Source organism: Scylla paramamosain, unplaced genomic scaffold (assembly GCF_035594125.1).
Source record: "Scylla paramamosain isolate STU-SP2022 unplaced genomic scaffold, ASM3559412v1 Contig36, whole genome shotgun sequence".
NCBI lineage: Eukaryota > Metazoa > Arthropoda > Malacostraca > Decapoda > Portunidae > Scylla > Scylla paramamosain.
The window spans coordinates 687199-702920 of record NW_026973701.1 but is presented as its reverse complement, the minus strand read 5'-3'; the positions used below and the strand labels follow the sequence as shown (position 1 = coordinate 702920).

General features: G+C 46.7%; 1 protein-coding gene across 3 annotated transcripts; it reads right to left on the bottom strand.

The window, feature by feature from the left end:
* Positions 1–1234: 1234 nt before the first annotated feature.
* LOC135097898 (uncharacterized) lies at positions 1235–14981 on the bottom strand. 3 transcript variants are annotated; one of them, XM_064000008.1, is made up of 5 exons: positions 13095–14981; positions 12899–12994; positions 12737–12820; positions 12482–12645; positions 1235–1886 (listed from the first exon to the last, which is right to left on the bottom strand). In XM_064000008.1, exons 1-5 carry the CDS (start codon positions 13276–13278, stop codon positions 1770–1772), a joined length of 645 nt encoding a protein of 214 aa, XP_063856078.1. In that variant the 5' UTR covers positions 13279–14981; the 3' UTR covers positions 1235–1769. The 3 variants fall into 3 exon arrangements, with proteins under 3 accessions (XP_063856078.1, XP_063856079.1, XP_063856077.1); XM_064000007.1 differs by lacking the exon at positions 1235–1886 and having other exon boundaries at positions 8383–12645; XM_064000009.1 differs by lacking the exons at positions 12482–12645; positions 12737–12820; positions 12899–12994; positions 13095–14981 and adding an exon at positions 2042–2189 and having other exon boundaries at positions 1237–1886.
* Positions 14982–15722: the final 741 nt, after the last annotated feature.

The window sequence follows — 15722 nt, the reverse complement described above, 5'->3', positions numbered from 1 at the left end:
GGACCTCAGTGGCAAGCCTTTTTAGGGGGGCTCGACCCCCATGGCAATTACCCGGAGTGGCAATCCATTTCAGGATGGAGACCCTGACTGTAAATAGAGTGTTGGGGGATGGGAGAGGGAGGGAGGGGGGGGGAGGGAGGGGGGGGAGGGGGGGGGAGGGGGATCCCACCCCCACCCCAGGAGCGACTCTGATGGCATGCCATATTGTGAGTGTGGGGCTGATCAAGTTGCAATGGGGAAACCTGACAGCAATTTTCCGTAGACTTCAGTGGCAGTCCATGTCAGGATGGAGACCCAGGCTTGGGAAAGGGAGGATGGCGATTCACGACGGCAACACCAAGGGGTGGGGGGGGGAGGGAGGGGGGAGGGACGGTGACGGCGACACTGACGGAGAGGTGGGGGGCGTGCGTCCTTATCCTTCGGCGACGATGGAATGACTAAATGAATCAATGATGGTGGGTGGAAAATAATTGAGTGAAAGGAGGGGGGAGGGTGTGGACTGGCGGCCAGACGTGGAAGTCGCCACACACACGCGTGGCTAGGGGACTGTGACGGCAATGCCGTGTAGGTCGCCCTTTCACGTCCCCCCCCCCACCCCCAACCCACCCACCCAGGGGCGACTCTGACGGCAAGCCATATTGCGATGGTGATCCTGATAGCAATTTTCCATAGATCCATGCTTGGGAAGGGGGGGGTGATTCACGACGGCAAACACCAAGGGGGGGGGAGGGAGGGGGGGAGGGACGGTGACGGCGACACTGACGGAGAGGTGAGGGGGCGTGCGTCCTTATGCTTCGGCGACGATGGAATGACTAATGAATCAATGATGGTGGGCGGAAAATAATTGAGTGAAAAGGGGGTGGAGGGGGGGGAGGAGAGGTGATGGGGGGGGGGGGGGGCTGGCGGCCAGACGTGGCAGCCGCCCGCCACACACGCGTGATTAGGGGGACTCTGACGGCGCTTGCCATAGAAGTCGCCCTTTCCCTTTCATTCACGGAATCCTGGAGGGTGGGATGACCGAGTGTTGCCATCACGCGTTCCCTCCGACATCTCAATACATCCCCTATGGTCAAGGTCGTCGCGACTGCCGCACGAGATCCCGTTACCTGTCCATCCTTTTTACCTGGAGAAAGCGTCTGTGACGGCCAGGGCGGAGCGGCGGCCTCTTCCACTTTCACCGACCACCAGCGGCATGGCTGACGTAATACTTATGTCGGATGGCGGTCTTATTACTATCATTATTATTATTATTATTATTATTAATATTATTATTATTATTATTATTATTATTAGAAAGGTTATGCAGAGTCGATGGAACATTTTATTTTTATTAGGACAAATACAGCTCATTGCTTATTAGGGCAAATACATCTCTTTCATTCAAAACATTTGCGAATTGAAGGCGAAGAGATCATCGTCATCGCTGTCAATGACGGGCGTAGTTTTAATAACTCTAGGAACCAGCTTCTTACGAGGGGCGGCTGGAGCAACGGGGAGTTTTGGTGTGCTGTCGTCCTCTGGCGTGTTAGGGGGAATATTTTTTTTTTTTCTGTTTTCCTGCGACTTCTTCTTCACCTCCTGACCCTCTTTGCCGCCTACTGTCGACTCATCTGACCGTTGCGGCTGTGCTTCGGTCGGAGGTGGCATCAGCGACTCCTGAGGTGGCGGAATCGACTGCGATGTCGGCTGCTGCTGTTGCGACTCCTGTCCTGATGGAGCGTCAGGAGGTGGGCTGGCCGGCAGTGGCGACATGTCGTCATCACTAAAGATCAATTTCTTCTTTGCAGGTTCTGACATTTTCTCCACATTGACATCCTCATGGTCAGCACGGCTTCGCTTACCCCCAGCATCGCCCAGATAGATATCAAAGCGGAAAGAGATGCGTTCTGTAACAGACAAAAAAAAAAAAAAACGATGAGAACAATGGAAAAGTTTTTATTTCCCCTCCCACTCTCCCTCTTCTTATTCATTGGCAAAGAACGTTAATGTAATTTACAATGGTGAAGATGTCAGATGCCGTGCAAGGTAATGGCGTACTCACCCGCAGTTCTCAAGATGAAATGTTTGTTAGCTTGCTCCATTCTTGGAGATGAGGCTTCGACGTCCGACTGGGTTGAGAGGTGATGGCGAAGTGACGCTTATCCGTCAGCAATTACCCCATATTGACCCCCTTTCCCACCCCCACCCCACCCCCCAATCTACCTTATTACCGCTTTACAGATGTTACGACATCTCGCCTGGCTGCCGGCTGGGCAAAACGTAGGCATGCAATGCGGCATATTACGAAATATTACGTATGCCATACGAGTAATTTTTTTGTCATTATATAGATATTGATGCTTTTTGAAGGTGGCGTGAATAATGCACATTGCACGTTTTAATGTATGCCAACTCAGTAGAAGGCAAAAGAACATGCAATAAATGCCACACACGAGGGAATTCAACCCCTGAAGTCGATAATTTAATGTGCTAATTTTCATATGTGGACAAGTTTGCATAAAATGATGTAAGACAGCGGAATTGTATTTGGGATGCAAGTTATAGCTATCGTAATAGCCTATGGTCTGACTTTGAAAATTAAGATAAACAGTAATCCAGTGGCCCATGGTCTTTGAGTCACTCAATGTATTTAGAATGAAAACGCATGGCTTCACCTGTTTTCTGGCAAGATTTATCAGATCTGTCACATGGCGATGATCGTGACAGCCTAAAAAATAAACTCGATCGCCCAAGATGCCTGCTAGACCGGCCTGTATTTCACGTGCATTCATGACGGCTTATGCGCGGACAATGCAGCGAACGTGACGATAATGATCAATTTCTATGACGCCAGTAGTGTCGGCGAAAAACATTATGACGCGGTTGTGATTACGTCCCTTGGCAAACGACAGATTAATTCTTAGATTTCCTGATTTATCCAGAGGGATGGCATTGTGCACGTCCTCCGTCACAAAGTTAAAGAAACATACTGTCCGACCTTTATTGAATGCATCAAATGTTAGGGAATTACGCGTGTCCAATCCTAGTGACTCAAGGGTCGTGTAAAACAATTTTGACGCGTGATGCGGGAAAGAGCTGCGAACGTTATAAATGGTCGCCCCGTTCACGGTGATATGTACATGTGACAGATCGGCGTGTTGAAAATATAAACCATTCTTATCAATTACGCCTTGTAAGCTGTCCATATCAACTATTGCCATGGTCAAATTTTGAGGTATGATTTGCGCGAAAGGTAATTCGGCAATCAAAGACGTTTGATTGGCGGCTAACACATACGTTTTATTGAGCGTTCTATTAAAAGTGTATTGCATTGGATTTCGAGTCAAGGAGTTATTTAACGATTCTAAGGCGGGCGGATGTGGCGTGACGCGGTCAACCCATAACTTAGCCATCTCGAGCTTAAATTTGAAACTGCTGGCATCTTGGTGTGAATTAAGAATCCATGTTTTGTTAGCCAATTCTAATCGAATTCTCACATCAACAGAGTCAAGCAGATAAGCGTCCAGACTTGATATATCCGAAAACAAAGGCGCAGTCATCGAAATGCCGTGCGTTTTACAATCTTTCATCATTTGTTTCTCGTCTTTATTCCCTCCCGTGAAATAGTCTTCATCAAATTTATTGATTATGCCTTTTGATCCATCATAATCGCGATGGTAGAAGGCGACGCGACCGATAGAGTCAATTTTATCCTGAGGGATTGTTGTAATCATTTTAATGAAGGCGTGATAGTTGAACAAAGAGGATGACTCCACAAGCTGTTCGTTAAAATAACAAGCGCATGACTTAAACATCGTATTATTCAAACCATTACTAAAAACGACGTGATCGCCATCGTCTAGTGGCGCGCCGTCTGCCTTCGTCGCGCTAACTCGCAATTCTAGAGACAGCGTTGATAGATCCAAAAATTGCCCTGGAATACCAGGCAGTCTAAATTCAATGTAAGGATCGTTGATCCCCGCATGATTATTAGCATTTGCATCTAAATTAACGGGTAATACGTCCAACTTTCCCCTCGCAGCGACTGACGATTCGATGGTATGCAAGCGATTCACCCGCGGAAAGTTCTCACTCACGGCCGTCAGATAATTGCTCAGGGGGGTGGAGGTCGCTCCACCCTGCACATCCGGACCGTAATGAGTCATCTTTGCGACTAAGCTAAATATTGAAGATATCTGCTTTATAGCAAGTCTTTCTTTTCAGTTGCCTGGTTGGTGGTTTTCTCTTTTTTTTTTTTTTTCCGACTCCAACTTTCCTCTTTTTCATTACTCGTCCACCTCGAACTATCCTTTCCCCCACACCCTTCACGGCTGCAACACCTCTATTTCTTAATGATTCGCGAAGTCGCTTCCCTTCTAAAACATTTGTTAATAAACCTTTTCCCATTTGGAGCGCTTCGGGTGCTACAGTGCACATGAGAAAGGGAATTGCTCTTTTAGCAAAGCCACTCAAAACGGAAAATAGACCGCCACCTCTTCTTGAATGGGGTGGAATAAAAACCCGGATGTCGTCTAAGCCTCCACCTTTGCTTTGCGTAAAAAGCAAGTCGTATTCCGCTCGAGTGGGAGGTGTGAACGCTCTCGTCATGATGGTTGTCACGTCATGAATAAGACGTCGAGCATAATCACCGGCTATTTATTTCTGTCTGATATGCTGCTCCCGCCATGATCAAAATAAATAATAACGGTCACCCCAATTAAGGAATACATTTATACTCGATTTGTCAAACACACATCAACTTTATTTTAAAATTTACATGATATAGTTATTCAGACTTCCTCACCAGAATAGTTTCAACTCCAAAAGGTTGAAGTCGCTGCGCCAGCCCTTCCACCATAGGCAGGTAATTATTCTTCCACTCATCCTGGCAGCGACCTCTACATCCCAGTCCTTCCGGGATAATAATTTGCTCTACTTCAGCGTTCGCCATGGCTAGCAGGGCAATCTTTTTCAGGCAATTCTGGAAGTGTTGACGTCGATTCACGCTTGTATCCATCTTGAGTCCTTCCACGTAAGGCAAATCCTTCGACGTCGCGATTGCCTGTCGCGCCTTCTCGTTTCCCTCGACGGCCTCGCCCCAACCATACTGAGTCACGCAGGCCACCAGGTGAGGGAGATTTACGCTTCCTGTGGGAGGCGCGTGGATAATGATACGTCCTGGGTCATCTCTCGTGTCTGCCGTGGCCCGATGAAGCGAGTAGAGTCTCTTTCTAGCTGCATGTGTATTCTCGTATGGGTAAATCGTTTTGAGATCCCGCGCAATCCCACTCGGTTCGGTGGAGACGGCATTTACTGAATAAATGATATAACAGCGGCGGTCGCGGAAGATGCCATCGGTCAGCTTGCCCTCGACCACCTTCATCTTGACGAGTAATTGGAGGGCTGATCCGCACGTTGAACCCTCTGTGAGGGGAGTGAGGGGGAAATGTGACATCGCAGACCTTTATTCGCACGTATTGGTCGATATTACACCTTCTGCGTAGTAGAATTTATTCATTCAAATTGACGCAGGTGTTATTTTTTTTTTCCTTTGTTGGTGGGAAGGGATGGAGGGTGGGGAACGTATTATTTATTAGGGGATGTGGGTTAGGGGGGGGGTGAACCTTTTTTTTGACCATAACCCTCATCAATTATCCATCCGTGGGCCTGCACCCCTGACGCGCCTAACACGTGCTCTCATGTATTATTGATGTACTTACTCGTTTACAGAGTAAGATGGGGAGCTTTCTCATTTAATATGCTTCCCAGATGTCACCGACCCCGCCACCTATCAGTTTACTTCGTTGAGTCGTATTTCTGATGGCATCCGCGGGGAGTTGCGCCATGCGAAGTAGCAGTGATAATAATGGACGCTTATCGGGTGAAAGTCTTTTCGCGGCCCCCTTTTCGTGACCGAGTACTCGTATGAGATCAAACACGCTTATGCCAGAAAATGGTGGAAGTAAGTTACCGCGCTCATCCCATGAAATCCCAGGTTTGCCCTCCAATAATTTCAAGAGAGATAAACCATATTCTCTAAAGGAAGGAGGAACGGCAACTCGAATCAAATCATCCAAGGGTGGATTGACAGGTGCGCGTGGTGGTGGCGTCACGCTGGCGGCGTCGGGGAGGGCGGCGGCCGGTAGCGGAAGTGAAGTTTTTTTTTTTTTCTTGACTTGTTTTGACGTGAATCGGTGCTGAGTTGCGCTGTCGGTCGGTTTAAACTTACACCTCTCGGCAACTGAGACGGGAACTAAACAATATTCTTTCATCTCTGTAGTAAACTTGTTATTGCCGACACGGCTATCGGGAGTAACGCGGCCAATATGTTACCACCTCGTTTGGAGATTAGAATCGCTTTCTTCTTGTACACGGGCGTCTTCTTCAAGGCTACAGTGCGAATATCACTCTTGAATTTTTTCAGGCGGTTAATGATGGTATCGTCGTCCGTCAGGCGTCTCTTCAAAAAGTTGGCGAATATTTCCGAGATGCAATTGACTTCGCGCTTATTCAAACTTTGCAAGACCTGCTTCCGCAATTTAGGGGTGACGTGCGAGAGGAGAAAAACCAAATCCTTGTACTTCAATATCAATGGTTTTTCCTCATCCATATCTTATACTAAGTCGTCCGCATCTATCCAGCTGTCAAATTTATCTGGGTACCCACGCCAGTGGACGAAGTACTTTCTCTTACCTCGCTCGACCTTCGATCGTAATATATCGACCTGGTAATGTGAGGGAAGAGAGGACTTGATTAATTCTTCCCTGTAGAAAGCGCCGGTCACGTCCTCCCCCGCCAAATCCCTTATGAAATAAATAGGGATTTTATGTGAGTAATCCACACGACTTATCTTAAAAAGCTCCTCGGTATTGTTGACGGTATAACCCTTATTGAATTTAAATTGCGTTCGGGAAGCACGTTGCAAGCGTACAATGTCTCCCACGTCTAATTTATGACTGACAACTTTCTTTCCCCTTGGCCGATTTAAATACATTCGTTTAAATTGCTTCCTGACTTGTGACAGCTCGCGGAGGTGGTGAACCTGAGCCGGCGTTTGGTTGCCGCCCAAACCGCGGTGTGGGGTGTGATTGTACGTATTTATTAGGGTGGGCAAGACGTTAATATACGTCAGTGTGTTGTTCTGCGTGAGATATTTATATATTTTTGTCTTTATGGTTCGGATGACCCTTTCTGCCAAACTCGCCTTTGTTTCACGCGAGTAATTGGAATACAAGGTAATACCTTTCAAAGTTAGATATTTTTTCACTGCTTGATTATAAAATTCGGATCCCTGATCGGTAAAAAGACGCGACACGCCTGTAAAACTCCCCGACTCTAGAACTTTTTTCAGCGCTTGCAGGCTACTGTGTCCGGATTTACTTGTCAGCGTTGCCACTTTCAAGTATCTGCTGAAAACGTCCAGGCAAAACATGATGTATCGGACGCCGCCATTGTGTCTGTGCAGCCTCGCAAAATCGGCCAAATCGCAAGTTAAAATGACGGACGGTTTAGGAGCGAGAATTTTTCGTCGCGGAAAACGTTTCAGTGTCGGCTTGTGAAGCGTATAAGTGCGGTTGCCCTGCAGAAATGCCCTCACATCGCGGAGTGTTAGATTCTTATCCCTTTTCTTCCCCTCTCTGTAGAGTGCTTGCACACCTCCTAAAGCCGCAGGATTCGTCATATCCCGGTAAAGTTCGTCCAAAACGGCGTTCATAGCAGATAGACTTTCTCACAGGGTGACTCATCCACAATATTCGTGCGCAGTTGAATTTCTTCGGGTGCGTTCGGGGATAAATCACACAACAAATAACCGTGATCTCGTCTAAGCACGACATTTTTATAAATTTCCACAAAGTGTTTGGCGCGCTCCCTTCCATAAAGTTGCCTGCCCAGACATTCAATTTGATATATATCTCTGTTTTTCATAAGAATGTAATGTGAGGCATTTAAAGTTATCGTTCTAGCATACTTTCCGGGGAAAAAGACATTCTGTGCTATCATTATAACTGACAAATTTTTATGTCTCCCTTTGGTGAAAGCCTCTGCTATCGTTTGAGAATTGCCAGCCGTGAGGAAATTGTCATCTAATATCAGGAGTGTGTGCGTTTGCGGGTCGGCGTATGGACTGTTATCATCCATCACGGGATCAATAATTTTCTCATGCACTTCGACCTTATCTTTAAAAGGGGAATTCTGCTGCAGCGAATGCGATGAGACGCCACAAATGATAATTCTGTTAAATCCATGCTGATATTTCTCTATAATTTTATTGCAGAGGTGTGTTTTGCCGGAATTTGTATAACCTGCAATAATTATGCGTGCAGGATATCTGAAGAGATTCAGCATCTCTTCGCTAAATGTCTTGTCCATGTTAAGTTCAGAGGGTTACTAAAAGACGCTACGATATGTTTACAGTATTTATTACTTAACCTTTATTTACATGGTCATGTAGGTAACAGCATAACTAACCTCCCAGCTGCATCCTCATCCCTGCCTTCTAATTATGACGTGGATCTCCCCCGACCCACACCTCTTCCTCAACCTCCCCCCCTTCTCCCCCCTCTCCTTAACCTAAGTACAAATGTTCTTACATTACCTCCTCCTCCTCATCCTCCTTATCCCCACGTGGGCAGTACAAATGTCCTTACAGTACATGAACAATCTCCTCATTCCTCTCCTTAACTCCATACTCAAAACAAATGTTCTTACATTACATGAATGGCAGCTGCTGGCGGCCGCGGTCTCTCTCCACCCCTTAATTATGACGTGAATAATGTCATGGAAGGCCACTCCCGATCACGACACAACCCATCCTCCACCTCCCCCTCTTCCTTAGCCTACATGGTCAGAGCAAATGTTTTTTTACATTACATGAAGGGCGTCTGCTAGCAGCTGCGTCCTCTCTTTCTCTACCCCTTAATCATGATGTGAATAATGCCGCGGAAAGTCTCTCCCGATCACGCCACAGACCACTCATTACCCCATCCTCCCCCTCTTCTTCCCCCTCTTCCTCCTCCTCCTCCTCCTCCTCCTCCTCCTCCTCCTCCTCTTCCTCATCCACATCCACCTCCCCCACATCCACCGCCACCTCCTCTTCCATCTCATTCTCCACATCTCTTTCCCGCGGATCATTGTCGGGGTGATAATACGCCCTTGAGGTATAGCCATCGACGTGAAAGCGCTTGTCGTCAAAATGTGACAACGTTCGCTTTCGCATACGAGTGGTACAAATTTGTCCTTTCACATTCCTGATATTATAGCAATCCACCATCCCACATGCGACATTATTAAGTGTTTCCCTATACTGCTGATGCAATATATTTTGCTGAAGGTGAGTTGGAATGCCTTTACCTCGAGATACTTGCTTGTCATCTTCCAACAGCAGCGAATACATCTTTGGCTTTAATATAATCGCCTCTTTGATGAGCGTGGATCCGGTTTCAGATTTCAACAAGCCTAGTTGACCCTTCCGCTCCCCATTAAAACACGGGTGATCTGAAGCAAAGTTACTGGTGTCGAGAAAATTTGCCATGGGTCCATGTTTCAGTTCATCATTTAAGTTTGTAGGTATGTGCAGACTGAAAATGAAACTGTCAGTATCTTCATAAGCTAATTTAGCTCTCTCCCCATAATTAGCTTTGATGACACGATACCAAAAGTTGTACATGTACTTCTTTGCCACTTCTAAAATATGGTATCCCAAGTAATTTGGCTGCCTGATTTTAATCGTGTTCTTACTGTTGACACATATGACTCGGTCCTCGCCTAATTGGTGGACCCTTTTAAAGGATGGATTTCTTGCATACTTCAGGAAAGACTTTCTTTTTGTCACTAATTTCTGCTGGAGGCCATACTTCACTTCAGATAACATGGATCTACCATAAACTGCGTTTGACATCAGTTTGCAAATGCGATTTTTAATGGCGCACGTCTCATTTTTACGCTGAGCGACGTTCCTTTCTATGAAAGGTTTCAGGTATGGAGCCTGTCTGAACCTATATATAGCATGAACACATTGTATTTCCAGTCCAAGTGAGAGTAAAAGTTGCAGCAATTCCAGACTGATGAGATGATCTTTCAGTCCCTTATGACTGGCCACGAGTTTACGATTTTTCCTCCCCAGCTTACGACCCTCAGCTTCTAACAGTCTTTTACTGTACGGTGAGATGTCATCTTCTGTAATAGTCATGTGTGCGAGGCACAGAGGGAACTCGTCCGTGATCCGAGCTACGTCGGGGGAAACGTCACAGCTGTCTAAATGCAGCCAGTAACCGACGTCGCCATCTGTCGCATGATTCTGGATGCCAACTTCAAAAAAATCATCCATCTCTGACTGAGAAAGCTTTTTGATGTCACCCATAGGCAGGGGGGAACACATAACGCTTGCATATAATGAATTATAGTCCAGATAGAACACATAGGTGCCGGGTCCACCGTCGGGTTCGTGGTTTGACTGCAGGTGTGGCCTGACGCAAGTTACAAAGCCTCCTCGTACATTTCTTTTGATCAGGTGATACATGTTAGGGTCGTAAGGTGGATCAAGTTGAACGCCTGTCGACTTTAAAAAAGCGTCATAAGCATAAGAAGACAGTGACACGTAATGTGACACGTCCAGCCCATAAAATTCATGCAGGTATGATCTATATTTGAGATATGTGTCGGCTAATAATCCCACATCAATCTCACAATACAGTCTTATGTAATCGCCTAAAGTGCGGCAGGATGTCATACTCCACACGCTTTGAGCGTGTTCATATTCTCCAGGTGGCAGAGCCTTCCCCTTGAGCGTGTCATAAAATGCCTCACGAGGTGGCAATTGTCGATCTTCTAAGCGGCCAAGGTCGGTGATGTACTCATAACAAAGAAACTGTTTTTGAGTGCAAATTACACGCCTTACATCCTCGGGGAGGTAATTCACCATTTCCTGGGCGTAACGCGTGCTATAGCCCGCCTGCACGTGACTCTGAGCGAGATGACCGAGGCCAGCATTCATAATGGAAAGCGTGTCCTGAAACTGCAATTCCTTAATCCTTACTTTCAATAAATGCGATTCTGACTTGGCAAGGATGTCCACGTGCGACTCTGGCAAGTGAAGGTCTTTTATGATTAAGGAGACGTCAAAGCTCATATTATGTGCCAGAGTGATGAGATATTTCCTCATGTCACGACACTGGAGGTTGCATCGCGCGCACAAAGCCCCCTTGTAATTATTTTGTGGTAATGAGTGGTCGTGATGTTTATGAGGTGGGGTTTTCACATTAAAGGGTTGATGGCAGAGTTCGCAGTGACGCTGACGTTTGAAGTGGGCTTCATCCTCCGCAGACATGCTAATTGGATAGCTAACTACACTTTCCTTGATGATTCCCCAAGCATTGGATAGGCTATCAATGAAATTATTCACGGGATCTTCACCGAAATAACTTCTCTTTTCCACGACATCTCCATGCCTATTGATGATGAGATACGAGTATCCAATTGGGTCATGTTCAGCTATCACACTCCTATTCTCCTTAGGTTTTATCATAGTTTCAAAATCAAAAAATGCTAAGTATGCAGGCTGATAGGTGTAGGCAAAATTTTTAAATTTTACTTTTTCACCGTCACCTGGAAAGAGAAGAGTTTGAGTGAAGTCGCAGTGACACTCGTGATCGCTCAAACTGACAGACTTGGGAACTGAGCTGAAACATACTTTGCAAAACTGATGACCCTCTGGGGTGGGACTGCTTCTCGTCAATTTCCGGTGCAGCTTCTCCACGTCTTTAATGAGCGTCATATGTTTTCCACCTAGTAAAAGGAGTGAGACTACAGTTTTATACTTCCGCGAGCCTTTTCTTGATAATGTTAAATAGTATATCTCACCGCTTTTTGTCAGTGTATAAACGTCCAGAGACAGACAATTTAACCTTTCTAACTGACTCAAGTTCTCCCAAGTCACTGGACTGCCTACTTTTCCGCGCGTGACGTATTTCTCTCCGCCATGCCGTCTCCGTAATATTTTTGGAATTCTTTTCCAAGGTACACCTCGAGCATGAAGTCTGAAAGCCGCCAAACACTGAATAACACAGGATGAATGTCGGCCATCAGGATTGAAAATTTCATTCCCTCCTCGCACGCCTCTAGGATAAGCAACATAATCTCCTATGCCACTACATGCGACATGCAAGCAATAGTTGATGAAAAAATTCTGTACTCTTGAAATGATAAAACCAGATCCTTCAGTCTCGCTGGTAAGGCTTTCCAGCCGACTGTTCAGCTGATGGATCCATAAATCAACAAGGTCAGGCACATCTTGATAGGTGATCAGTCGTGCTCTAAAAGCAATATGAATGACTCGATGTTCATCCTCGCCTAAGGTAGAGAATTTCACTAGTAACAGAGAAATGTGTGAAAATATTTTCAGGGTGGGGGGGAATGGCGAGCCGTGTGACGTGAAATATGATCTAATTTCCCGTATAAAGAACTCCCTGTATTCGGTAAGTAGACCGAGTGGATCTCTGCTTACATGATCAGGTATGTCATATTGATGTCTGGTGAAGCTCCTCATAAAATTTTCCCTCGAGTCAATTAACCGCGGCTCTTCCGGCATCCCGCGCTCGTCAAGGTCTGCATCCGCCGACTCTCCTGCCATGCTGCGCTCATCGTGGTCCGCCTCCGCTTGTGGCGTGTCTGGGAAGAAAAAATAGAAGTAGCAGCGACAGTTTATTATTATTATTATTATTATTATTATTATTATTATTATTATTGAATTGATATTTACCTTGTGTAGGTAGTGAAGGACTTGAAGTCTCGGAAGAATTGAATACGTTCCCCGATAATCCACTCGGTCCCGGCCGTGGCGAGTCTTAAAAAAAGAATATTAGTAGTGGCGGTGGCACCGTATTTATTGCTTTATTATTTGTAGTATTTTTTTTTTTCTCACCTCTTCCCCCGCCTCCGCGTGGGATGTCGCCTTGTGACGTCCGCCGACGTGGGCCTTCTACGCCGGCGTTCTGCTCAACCTCAATCGAGTGTGAGCCTGTACAGGAAGATGTGCTCAGAGCTCAAACTTGTAAAGATTGACAGTCATTTCATCTTTATTATTATACATTCCCGCCAAAATAAGTAATAATGCTTACCAGAAGAAGCAGGATTGCCAACTTCGCAGGTGTGTTCTGGCGGTGGATGTGGAAACAGAAGTCCACACCGCTCGCATAAATCACACTGGTCTTCCACACATGAGGGGCAGGATGGATTAGTGCGCCATCTCCCACACACTTCACATAAAATCCGCGCCTCTGCTGTTCCACAGTGAACACCCATTTTCTTTTCTTTTTTTTTCTATAACATTGTCAACACTTTGTCCCGGCCGCCATGCCGCGCGGGGAAACACTGAAGCTTCCCGCGCAGATGGTCGCGAGGCGCGTGCCTTGACTCGGAAGTAGGCAACACCTGCCTGTTTCATTATCCTCCACTCCACCCATTACCCCACCTTGATCGATTCTCTTCAAAATTTTACGTCCGAGACGCAAAGTTAACGTGGTCTTATATGTAACACGCAAGTAACACTGTTTTCCCCATCTTCAAACTGAATAGGTTTGCCTCTTTGATTAGCAATTTTGATGGCCACACTCTCTATAGTTGATGCAGAAAGTGGTTTATACGTAATTGAATTCGCACCTTTACTGGTGCTGTCGCCGGGGAGTGGTATGACGTCTAATATATTAACTAGTTGGTTGCCAAATCGCGAGGGGGAAATGATGTCGGTATAAACGTACATATAATCCGTCCCTGCATCAGCTCGCGGTACGTATTGAGCGAATAATTTTATGGGTGATGAGGAGGAAGCTTCGCTGGCGTCGGAAGATGAAATGCCGTCGCCAGATCTTTGAAAGTAGACGGTGTAGCGAAAATTTGGATTGAAACCCAGAATGTGAGCTATATGCGATGCAAATTTTATACTTATATCACTGTAAATACGATCGTCATTAGGAGGGACAATCGCGTTATTCACAACGACCCGCTCCAAGTCGCGGTCATAATAAATGATATCCGAGTAAGGGAAATAGATCTTAAAGGAGTCATTCAAGATTGCTTGAAGTTCTCTCACTATCTGTCCATTAATTGCCTTAGTTATGGCCGGTATGTTCTTATCGGTAAAATTGGAGATGATATTCCTTTCCGGTAGATAGGTATACATATTATATTCATACATATCAAAGTCTGACTGCTTAACCCGACCATAGAACGATATACTGGAATTTGGATCCCCTTCCGCAATGCAGTAGAAATATTTAGGGAATAAAATATTACACAGGCCGACTTCATAATCCCTGCCGGTGTCTAAATGAATGGGTAAGATTCTGTTTTCAAATTCTGTTGTTGTGTTGTTGGGAAATGACCTACCACCTGCAAGAGAAGATAGGTATACGTATATATCGTCACTATCTCTCAATGACATGTTTTTTAAACCCTGTCAACTAACAGACTGACTTTAAACTTTACCTTTTCATGACATATATACGTCGGCAGACTGGAGATTATGGCGGTACGGCGTGGATAGTCGCGACGACCTTGACCATAGGGGAATGTACTGAGATATCGGAGGGAGCACGTGTCGGCTATAATAATAATAATAATAGTAATAATAATAATAATAATAATAATAATATTAATAATAATAATAATAATAATGATAGTAATAAGACCGCCATCCGACATAAGTATTACGTCAGCCATGCCGCTGGTGGTCGGTGAAAGTGGAAGAGGCCGCCGCTCCGCCCTGGCCGTCACAGACGCTTTCTCCAGGTAAAAAGGATGGACAGGTAACGGGATCTCGTGCGGCAGTCGCGACGACCTTGACCATAGGGGATGTATTGAGATGTCGGAGGGAACGCGTGATGGCAACACTCGGTCATCCCACCCTCCAGGATTCCGTGAATGAAAGGGAAAGGGCGACTTCTATGGCAAGCGCCGTCAGAGTCCCCCTAATCACGCGTGTGTGGCGGGCGGCTGCCACGTCTGGCCGCCAGCCCCCCCCCCCCCCCATCACCTCTCTTCCCCCCCCTCCACCCCCTTTTCACTCAATTATTTTCCGCCCACCATCATTGATTCATTAGTCATTCCATCGTCGCCGAAGCATAAGGACGCACGCCCCCTCACCTCTCCGTCAGTGTCGCCGTCACCGTCCCTCCCCCCCTCCCTCCCCCCCCCTTGGTGTTTGCCGTCGTGAATCACCCCCCCCTTCCCAAGCATGGATCTATGGAAAATTGCTATCAGGATCACCATCGCAATATGGCTTGCCGTCAGAGTCGCCCCTGGGTGGGTGGGTTGGGGGTGGGGGGGGGGACGTGAAAGGGCGACCTACACGGCATTGCCGTCACAGTCCCCTAGCCACGCGTGTGTGTGGCGACTTCCACGTCTGGCCGCCAGTCCACACCCTCCCCCCTCCTTTCACTCAATTATTTTCCACCCACCATCATTGATTCATTTAGTCATTCCATCGTCGCCGAAGGATAAGGACGCACGCCCCCCACCTCTCCGTCAGTGTCGCCGTCACCGTCCCTCCCCCCTCCCTCCCCCCCCACCCCTTGGTGTTGCCGTCGTGAATCGCCATCCTCCCTTTCCCAAGCCTGGGTCTCCATCCTGACATGGACTGCCACTGAAGTCTACGGAAAATTGCTGTCAGGTTTCCCCATTGCAACTTGATCAGCCCCACACTCACAATATGGCATGCCATCAGAGTCGCTCCTGGGGTGGGGGTGGGA

Coding starts and splice junctions, on each gene's coding strand:
- LOC135097898 (XM_064000007.1), bottom strand. CDS start 13,278: ATGGGTGTTCACTGTGGAACAGCAGAGGCGCGGATTTTATGTGAAGTG. Junction 12,821..12,898: donor ACGCGGAGGCGGGGGAAGAG/GTGAGAAAAAAA, acceptor TCTTTTTTTAAG/ACTCGCCACGGCCGGGACCG. Junction 12,646..12,736: donor TCCTTCACTACCTACACAAG/GTAAATATCAAT, acceptor TTTTCTTCCCAG/ACACGCCACAAGCGGAGGCG.